This window comes from Microtus pennsylvanicus, chromosome 12, assembly GCF_037038515.1.
Source record: "Microtus pennsylvanicus isolate mMicPen1 chromosome 12, mMicPen1.hap1, whole genome shotgun sequence".
Taxonomy (NCBI): Eukaryota; Metazoa; Chordata; class Mammalia; order Rodentia; family Cricetidae; genus Microtus; species Microtus pennsylvanicus.
This window is the reverse complement of record NC_134590.1, coordinates 89204461-89214896: the sequence shown is the minus strand read 5'-3', so window position 1 is coordinate 89214896 and position 10436 is coordinate 89204461. Positions and strand designations below refer to the sequence as shown.

At 40.0% G+C, this 10436-nt stretch overlaps 1 protein-coding gene across 14 annotated transcripts in view; it reads left to right on the top strand.

Annotated features, from left to right (window-relative positions):
• The window catches only part of Asb3 (ankyrin repeat and SOCS box containing 3), a 391624-nt gene that overhangs the window by 15375 nt on the left and 365813 nt on the right, over nt 1–10436 (top strand). For 13 of the 14 annotated variants that reach the window (XR_012907205.1, XR_012907206.1, XR_012907204.1 and 10 more), the window contains exon 2: nt 3136–3344. Coding sequence is in view for 10 of the 14 variants with exons in the window: in XM_075942489.1 (XP_075798604.1) it covers nt 3149–3344 (196 nt within the window). In the remaining 4 variants the exon portion in view is untranslated. Of the gene's footprint in view, nt 1–10; nt 96–3135; nt 3345–10436 lie in introns of those variants that run through there. The other variant, XM_075942488.1, reaches the window with a different exon arrangement.

The following is a 10436-nucleotide window of genomic DNA, read 5'->3' as shown; positions in this document are numbered from 1 at the left end:
CCCCCCTCCCGCCCCCCCTCCCTAAGAGAGTGGGTAAAAGAGAAAAGACGTGACTGGTGCTGTCTTATAGGACACGCATACGGGCACCACACCTGGTACGTAGGCATTTTGTTGTGACTTGAAAATTGGTTAGCTGCTCACATATAACAGCTACCGGAGTAGCAGAACCCACAAGGGTAATTCGTATAAGAAGCAGAAATTTTATAGCAGTAGTTTTATGCCTGTGAAAGAGCAACTAGATTCTAGTGGAAGCTGCTTACGTATCAAATTGCCAAGAACGCTCGTGTTCATAGTTAACGTTCTCTGCATCTCCGAGAAGAGCAATTGTGCTGTCCTGTTACTTAAACTCCACAATTGGTTTTTACAATGCTGTGTAAAGTCCCTTTCTCAGATGAATGGGTACTGTTTTGTTTGATGATGGGGAACTTGGAGGATGATGTATATTGTTACTGTACTTAACTTGGATTGTTGAGGAGGGTCCTTGTATCTAGATTCAATGCTTAAGGTTTGTTTTTTGTTTTTTTGTTTTTTTTTTTTTTGCCTCCTGTTTCAGGTAGCTTTATTCTTGTAGAGCTATAGCAGGGCATATTAAAATTTATTTTAGAAGCTCTAGTAGGAAAATCTGTAGAATCTCAGGTGACTATTGGACTATTGAAAAACATGTTCTCTTAGTTTTCCTTTGTTCTGTGTACTATGTATTCTTTAGATTATAATGTGTCATGTATTTAAATTGCTCAGACACTGAAAATTAAGTGATGCATCCATAAACACTCACACTCCGCACCCTAAAGACCAGAATGAGTTTTGTTTTATGTCTTCCATTGGCATCTCATTGAAAAACAAGCTAATGTTGCCATAACTGATGTTACAGTGACTTAAATAGTAAGGAAACAAAACAATTCTCTTAAACTGTAGGTGTTTTTAAAGCATATATTCCAGGCAAAGGTTCTTAACATTGAACTCTTTTTTTTAAAAATATTTATTTATTTATTTATTATGTATGCAATATTCTGCCTGTGTGTATGCCTGCAGGCCAGAAGATGGCACCAGACCCCATTACAGGTGGTTATGAGCCACCATGTGGTTGCTGGGAATTGAACTCAGGACCTTTGGAAGAGCAGGAAATGCTCTTAACCTCTGAGCCATCCCTCCAGCCCCAACATTGAACTCTTATACATGTCTTTAGAAGCTTAGAAAATTATTAAAAATTGCAACATCAAATATCCTATATCCAAATTTCCATAATTATCTTGAAAGTGTTCTGGAGTCTCTAGCGCATGGGTAGTTGTTGTGACAGGATGTGTCTTTCAAAGAGTTCGTGTCAGAGTTGCCGTTAGAGGTGGAGAGGCTGCTGCTCTTACAGCAGATTTTTCCTAGACTACTTTTTTCCTTTGAGGAGCTGAGAGATATTACTAATTTCTGTTATTTTTCAGGTTATTATAACACTGTAGCTAAGAGGGAAACCAGTAAATGTTGGACAGGGACTCATACATACCTGTTTTTACTCAAATATTGTTCCTTATTTTTAAAGTTGAATCCCTGTATGTATGTTTTCAGGATAGAAATAAGTTTTCTTTTATCTAAATGAACACATGTATAAATCATTAGTGTGTTATTTGTTTTCTTTTATTTGTAATTATTTTGTCAAGAAGTTAGTATGTTTCCGAAAAGCATAGGTTAGCTCTCAGTATCCTACAGTTTGGCCCTGAAGCTATCTCTTATTTTTCTACTGTTTTTTGTTTCTTTAATCATTCTTGCAAAGTGACATGCTTGTCTTCCTCATTGTGCCTTTCATTTGGTTATACACCTTCTTTTTTTGTTTCTGATTTTTCCATTTCTGACTAGTGATGCTCTTCTGCCCATTGTCTCATTTAGAAATCTTTCCTGTTAAATACAGCACAGCTCACATCCCTCACCAAGTAGACACAGATTCTTCTCTATCTATAGGACTTTCAGTGTGTTCTACTCTCATGACACTTTATATTTTCTGTGTTGGACCACATATAGCTATCATTCCTGTGAGGCTGTAAGCACTTTGAGATAGGATCTGTGAGTGTATAGTCCTCACTGCTGATCATTTAGCTTGTGCTTAAAAAATTACTGCTAATTGAGCAATTGAATGTTAGTTTATAAATATCTTCACTTACTGTAATGGTCCTTTCTACCTAATTATATTAATTCATAGCTGTATTAGCTTTTTGGCATAGTATAGAATCAACTTCAACTGTTACAGTTTTATTTTGAAGGTGACCATGTGTAAGTTTACTGGAATTATTTTATGCTTGTTTTTAACCTCTTTCTTCGAACTTTTTTTGGGTAAATTACTTAGAATATGGTTCTAGAAAGTTTTAATTAGTATTGGACTAGATATGTTGGCATTTTCGGACAAGCGTCCTCCCCCAGCAGCCATTAGGAGAAATCAAATGTGGGATGGGGATAGTACTGAGACGTTTACTTTTAGGAGCTGTTTCCCTGAGAATCCTGACATATGCTGATGGTTTGTGAGAGTCCTATGCCGAGATCTGTGTGGGACTTTGGTTGCCAGAGAACATGAAATGAACTTGAAGGGCGGTGACTATGATGAGGGAGGGATCTTGTGTATGAGGTTGGGCTGGCTGGCTCGCCCTGTTTGTTGCCTTTGCTGTATTCATTCAGTGAGACACTTTGAAGGATTGAGCTCCGAGTGTTTATCCCCTCTGGAAAGGACCAACAAGAGTAGGAAAACGAGGACCCCTACTTATCCTTGCTTTTCTCAGTAGACACAATTCATTTCTTTCTTTTTATCATAAAAGGCTTTTTGGGTTTAACTGTTTGATACGGAGGTGTAGTAAAGCGGGATTTACAAGTGGTAGTTAATCTGTGTTTTGGTGTGGTGTAAATAGGGAGCCCATAGGAAAGATCTGACATTTCTAGAGGGGGAAGATTGAACAGTAAAAACTACCTTGATATTTTAAATAATATTGCTAGGAACTGACTTGCGAGACATCTGGCGTGGGCTCTAGCAGAGGCTGTGTGTGGCATGACAGAGTCTCCTATTTTCCATGGGAGATGCTAAGACAAGCCCACTATGATGTGCTGATATTTAGTTCAGTGATGTTTTGCTGACTAGTACTGTCTTCCTGCCTTGTTTTATAGACTAATCAAAAGGATGGATTTTACAGAGGCTTACTCAAGCACATGCTCTACAGTTGGACTTGCTGCCAGAGAAGGCAACATTAAAATTTTAAGGAAACTGCTCAAAAAAGGTCAAAGTGTAGATGTTGCCGATAACAGGGGATGGATGCCAATTCACGAAGCAGCTTATCACAACTCTGTAGAATGTTTGCAGATGTTACTTCATACAGGTAAAGTTTACGAAGGCAAGGTATGTGGGATTGTGCATATAAGCCAAAACAGTAAAATAAAAATATGGTAATAAATGATAGCATTTGTTTCCTTTTCTATAATTCTAAAATAAGTACTTATCCTATTAAGGATGGTAAGATTTCTGCCTTGGATCATGTTCCATCTAGACATCTATGAATATTATCTTTTATATGGAAATGTTTGTACTTTATTTACTTATTTTACATTTATTTATTGACATACTTATTTATGTAATTTGTATTTGTGGGGCATACATGTAGCATGTACCATGGTGTGCCTATGGAGGTCAGAGGACAACTTGAGGAAGCCAGTTCTCCTCTTCCCTCATGTGGGGATTAAATTTAGGGCAGCAGGCTTGGTAGCCAGCATCCGTACCCTAGTCCATGTCACCAACCCTTTTGTTTAATTTTGACTTTTGTGTAGCTCTGGCTAGCCTGGTTTCCGTTATGTAGAGTAGGCTGGCCTGGAGTGCCATGTCAGCCCTTTATTTTAATTAATTGTGCTAGGTGATGCAGAGTAGATTGCTGTTTCAATTTCAGCGTTTGAAATTTACTTAGAGTATGTACTCTTTTTTTTTTTTTTTTTGGTCTGGAAAAGGAAATAAAACAACAGGGACAATGCTACTAGTATTCTATTCAGACTAATCTTTTTAAAAACGAAAATATTTTTATGTGTGAGTGTTTTGCCCGTATGTATGTATGTACACCACATGCATGCCTGGTGACCTCTCTGGGCAGAAGAGGAGATTGCATCCTCTAGAACTGGAGTCAAAAATGGTTGTAAGCCACTGTGTTGGTATTAGGAACCAAACCCTGGGTCCTCTTCAAGAGCAGTATCTTCTCTTAACCATCGAGCCATATCTCCAGCCCCCAATCTTTCTATTTTTAGAATACTTTTCTTTGTCTTTACTTTTGAGAAGTTTTCCAGTTACTTGGACTTTTTTGCAGTACACCATGGACCAGAGTACCTGCCTTTATAGTGCTTGTATTGTTAGGGAAGATAGATAAGAAACTGATAAAAAAAACCCAATAAGCAGGAGTGTTTCATTTTTGAGAAAGTGAAGCAGGAGTGGGATGGGAAGAGATGTGTGATATTGCTCACATTTTTATTACTGCATACGAAATGGTCAAGACCTCGACTGTACTGGGCAGCAGCCTGTGCTGCCAGCCTGACTTCTTTCTCCAGGGACAGCCTGTGAAGTGTAAACAACACTCCACTGAGTAAGAAGTCTGTGCTGGAGAGAGGGGATGGAAGATAACTCCTGGGGATGGAGTGCTGTGGTGTAGTTCATGTGCCAGACGCTCGGCACATCATTTATCTGTTGTTAGAGGTGACACACAAACTCACTGTTAGTCCCACTGGGCTAGAATAAGACTTCTACCACATTTTTTGAGCCAAATTTGAAGCAAACTTTATTATATACTGAGCAGGATGATGGACACTGCCCAGGTTCATACCCAGGATTCCCATGGAATGGCAATCACTTTAGTTCCAGTGTTTATAAAGGCAAAACTTAGAAGGCTACGTTCTTCCTTTGTCCAGTCGGGTGCAAACATCCATCCTGATGTACTTCCTGCCTAAGTACCTCTCAGCTACAAGTGACTAAGCACATCCTGTGAAGTTGGGGCAACCAATATTGTTTACAGAAGTGAAAATATGTGGGCTTGTTATCTTACATCAACAACAGCCCCCAGCATTCCAGGAAGTTATCTGCCCTTGCACAAGTGGGGCTTACAGGTTTATCTGTCCTTGGGCAAGTGGGTGCTCACAGCTTAGAGGCATTGTCTTTTCAAGATCTTTTAAGCACAGTAATTAAAACTTAAAACACAACTTTAACTCTCACATTAGCCCCAAAAGTTTTGCTTGGATTCAGAGCAGTTGACCTATCTAAGGTTAGTTATGTAAGTTATGTAAGAAACTAACTAGGTTATTTGTTTGAACTAATTTCTGTCTGATTCTGATGTCCTTGTTTTTTCTTTTTCTACCGTTTCATCATTCTAACACTTAACAGAGTAGACATTAATAGTAGTTAGCTAATTTTTTGAGACATGGCTTTATTTAGGACCTTGCACTCTGATTCACTCTCTTTCCATTTCCCGGGTGCTGGAATTCTAGGCCTGTGCCATCACATCAGGTGCACTGAGCTGCCTTCAAGTGAGGATGAGTGTAGCTGTCCATGCCATAATACTTGCCTTATAGGTCACTGATAATGGTACACTTGTCACAAGGTGTAGCTGCTTAGACCTCATTGTTCTGGTGGCTTTAAACACCATCCTATATGTTACACTTGAACTATTATCCCTTTGAGGCTTCTTGTTGTTTAACTGGTATATAGAAAAAATTCTTTATAATTTCTACTTCCATGACCAACTTACTTTTGTCTTTTTAAATGACTCTTTTCTTATTTTATGCAAATGGGTGTTTTGTCTGCAGGTATATTTGAATACCACATGTATCCCTGTTGCCTGAGAAGGCTGGAAGAAGGTGTTGAATCTCCTGGGACTAGAATTTTAGACAGCTGTGAGCCTCTATATGGTTGCTGGGAATCAACTCTTTTTCTCTGCAAGAGCAGTCAGTGTTCTTAACTGCTGAATCAACTGTTCAGCCTCTTTTGTCTTTTAAAAATTAACCAGGCTGTGGTGGTACATGCCCTTAATTGCAGCATTCAAGAGTCAGAGGCATGGATTTTATGTGTTTGAAGGATGCCAGAGTTATGTGGTATAAGCTGGTCTCAAACAAACAAAGAGACAGACAAACAGATAAACCCCCAAAGAAACCACCACCACCATCAAAAGAAAATTATCTAAAGTACATAACATATATATGTGTGTGTGTGTGTGTGTGTGTGTGTATATATATATATATATATCTCACATCCATCTATCATCTACCTACCATCTATTACCTGTCTGTCTGTCTGTCTGTCTGTCTATCTACCTATCTATTTCATAGTTTATTTGAAAAAGTATGAACTTTTTAGATGCATACATGAGAAGTAGTTATCTTCTCCCCAAACTTGGAGGTGCTGATTAAGCTTGAGTGGATAGCCAGCCTGGGAGCTTCCTGTTGTGCCTTCCTGTGCTGGAATTACATGTTTGTACTGCAGCACCCAACTTTCTTTTCTTTTCGGTGTGTGTGTGTGTGTGTGTGTGTGTGTGTGTGTGTGTGTGTTGTTAAAGCATTCAGAATCTTTTTAAGATTTTATTTATATGTAAGTATGTGTGTCTGTGAGTGGATGTCACATGTGCACAGATGCCAGTGAGTCTTGGAGACAGTATCAGATCCCCTGAAGCTGGAGTTTCAGGTAATTGTCAGCTGACTGACTTGTGTGTGTGTCTGTGTGGGGGTACCAGCATATGAGTACAGTGTCTACAGAGGCCAGAAGAAAGCATTGAGTTTCCTGGCGCTGGAGTTGCAGGTGATGGTATGCTGCCTGATGTAGATACTAGGAACTAAACTTAGATCATCTGTAGCAGCAGTGTGCTCTCCACCCTGAGCTAGCTATCTAGGCTCTCACTTTAATTTTTGAGGTAGAAAAAAAAAACTTGGAGTGTACTGATTAGGCTAGGCTGCCTGACCAGTGAGCTCAAGGGATCATGCTGTGGGAACAGGGAGACATCAGTGCTTGGTTCCAGACTTGGTCTGCATGCTTGTGTAGCAGACACTTCTACTGTCTGAGCCATGTCCCCAGTGCCAACATGGCTTACTTTAAGCTGACTATGAGTGACTGAGGCTCAGGGATATGGATTTGTTGTACCCAGTAACATGTTTCAACATGGAAGTGGTTTCATGTTAAGATTAAAGACTCCCTGAGGTCAATGGACTGATTACACATTGTGATTGTGGAGTGTTGGAATGTTGCAAGTGAAGAGCCAAAATGACCTAGGGCTGTCTGTAGTCTTTTTTAATAATATCCAACTCTCAATCCCCCATATCTGTATCTCAGTTAACATCCTTTTAGCTATTGGGAACAAAGTTTTGGGGTCTATTAACATAATAGACTGCTAGTTTCCAGCAACCCAAAGCTAAGAATGTTATCAGTTAGCATATAAAACCTGTACCTCAGCCTTTTCCATCTTGTTGTAATCCAAATAACCGATGTTTCCACCAATATATTTGGAAAATGTCTTCATGTATAATATGCTTTTGGTCTGTGACTATAAAAGTTCATGTAACCGCTTCTCCATTGGAACAAAGCAACCTGAGCCCATGTTTCCATGGTATCTCTATTCTCTTTGGTGTAAGGGATGTGCTTTGCATTGCTAAAGTTTGATAATGTAATCTCCTTGACACAGGCTTGGCCCATCTTGGTGATAGGTACTTTTGAGATTTGGCCTCATCAAATTTAGCTTAATTATTAAGATATGGTTCTGTTCTTAATTTTTAATCCATTTCTAACAAGAACCATGTAGTTTTGGTTTTTCTCTTAGTGGTCAGTAAAACCCAAAATAATAGTTTCCTACCATTACTGTTAAAAGTAAGAAGCTAGCTTATTATTTACAAGTAAAAGTATACTTTGTGTCAGATGTAGGGTGAGGTGCCATTGGAGAGTGTTTGTCACAGATGGCTGACACAGGCCCAGCTCACAGAGTCCCAATTCTCAAGTGAAATCAAAAACTTACAAGGATTATGGAAGACCTTTGTGATCACAGTGCTTGTCTATTCGGAAGTCTTTCAAGCTTACTTTAGACACAGAAACCACTCTTTCTTCAATGAAAAAATGAACGGAGGCTGAGGCATTCATTAAAAACTGAGCCATTTTCTTCAAGTAGCCCTCTTGTCAGGAAAGGAAGGAAGTCAGAGTGATAGTTGATGGCCTAGTTAGTACAAAACTAAAAGGTCCCTTCGGTAAAAATTCACAAATTGATGTAAGGGAACTAATTAATTATTGGAACTTCAACCAATTTATGTAGTAATAAGGAGCGGCGGGGCTGCGTCCCCAACACCCCAGCCGCCTGCTCGGCTAGCTTATGCCCCGAAATAATTACACAGACACTGTATTCTTTAATCACTGCTTGGCCCTTAGCTCTAGCCCTTACTGGCTAATTCTTATATCCCAATCAACCCATCTCTAATAATCTGTGAGCACCGGTCTTACCGGGAAGATTCTAGGTCGGAGCTTCATTGTGTGTGTCTGCCCGGGAGCGGGGCATGGCGTCTTTCTGAAGCGTCTGCTCCGGAGAGGAGAGCTGTCGAGTCTGACTTCACTTCCTCTTCCTCCCAACGTTTTGTTCTGTTTACTCCTCCCACCTATCTCCTAACCAATGAGAGCCAAGCAGTTTCTTTTTATTTAACCAATGACCTTCCTCCATCAAATTTAGATTGGGTTTTGAAACTCCCCCATCTCTCTAGAGTCTACTCTATAGCCTAGGCTAGTCTTGAACTCACTGGCCTCTTGTTTTAGCCTACCTAATGTTGGAATTGCTACTGTGCAGCCTTGTGCTTGGCTGAATCCTTGTTTTAGTCATTGTCATTAAGTGTGTTTGTGTATTTACGTGTTTGCATCTGTTTGTATGATGTGTGTTTGAGAGGGTGAGTATGCCATGGTGCATGCATGTCAGTGGACAACTTTGTGGACTTGGTTTTCTCTTTCCACCTCTATGTGGGTTCCCGTGATTGACTTTAGGTTACCAAGCTTATATGGCAACTGCTTTTACCCACTGGGCCATCTCACTGCAAATCTTCTTAAAATACTACTTTAGAGATTTAACTAAATTTATTTCAGCTCTTTCAGTACATAAATGATTACACATCACCTGTATTTATTGTTTTATAGAATTCAAAGTATAATCATAATTCCACTGAATCCCACGAAGATTAGTTTAGCTAAATATTTGTTCTTGTTTCATGGTTATTGGACCTGAGAAAGTTTAAGTAGCTTGCCTAAAGTGTAATCCAAATTATAGCCAGCAAAGCCAAGATTGTAGCCTATCTCTTCTAATTCTAAATCTTATAACCCTGAATATTAACTTCTTGAAATAGTGTTTTTATTTGTTTGTTTTTAATTAAAATCCTAATCCAAGTCATTGTCCAAACAGAATTTTCTACAGTGTTTTACCTAGTTTGCATAAGGCACATCACGTGCTGACACTGCCTGCTTGCCAAGGGCCCTCCACTTGGGCCACTCCGTACACGCTTGCTTCCCCTCTTCCCTTCGCTAACAGAGTGGATGGCATAGTGCTAAAGGAGCTTGGTCTATGAACTACATTCCTAACCCTGTGTCAGAAGTTTTGTCTCCTTTTGATAGAATGTGTATTAATGCAAATCTTACTGGTGGTTTACATTTAAGAGATGTGAATTAAGCTCCATTGCTTTGATGGGATGAATCTCTATATAAAGTATTATTTTCCCTCCATGGTGCTGGGGCTTGAACCCAGGATTTTGTACATGCTAGTCTAGTGCCCTATCAATGGAACTATACCTCTAACCCTTGAATTTTTGTTGCTATTATTGTTATAATTATGATTATGATGACCTGTCCTGTTATCTGGGCACCCTGTCCCTTTAAGAGACAAGCTCCACCCACTCCCAATATCTCCCTTTCCACCAAGGCAAGCTGATTTTGCATCATCTCTTCTCTCTTTATCTGTTCTTCAGAAAAGGCAGTCTCTGCTCCCTTTCCTCCTCCTCCCCCCCCTCTGTCCCCTCCTCTTTTTCTCCCCGCACACTCCCTATCATCTCATACCCTTCTTTCCCATACCCTCCCAATACCCACTAAATAAACTCTTCATACCCAAGCTCTCTCTGCATGGCAGGTCTGTCTATCTCCTACCCTCCACATCTTCTCCCACCTGCATTGGGCCCTGCCAGGGTCACTCTTGCCTAAAATCGTAAATCTCACGGCACCAATGAAAGATTTATAGATCTGGTGACCCTGGCATGTCCCACAGAGAGCTTGGTTATGGAGAATTTTTTTAAGTGGGTATTGGGAGGGTCTGGGAGGTAAGGGATATACGGGGGGGGGGAGCTAGCGGGATAGAGAGAGGAAGGGGTGAGGGAAGAAGGGAGACAGAGGCTGCCTCTTCAGAAGAAGAATGGACAAATAAGGAAGGAAGAGAGAATGGAGACTC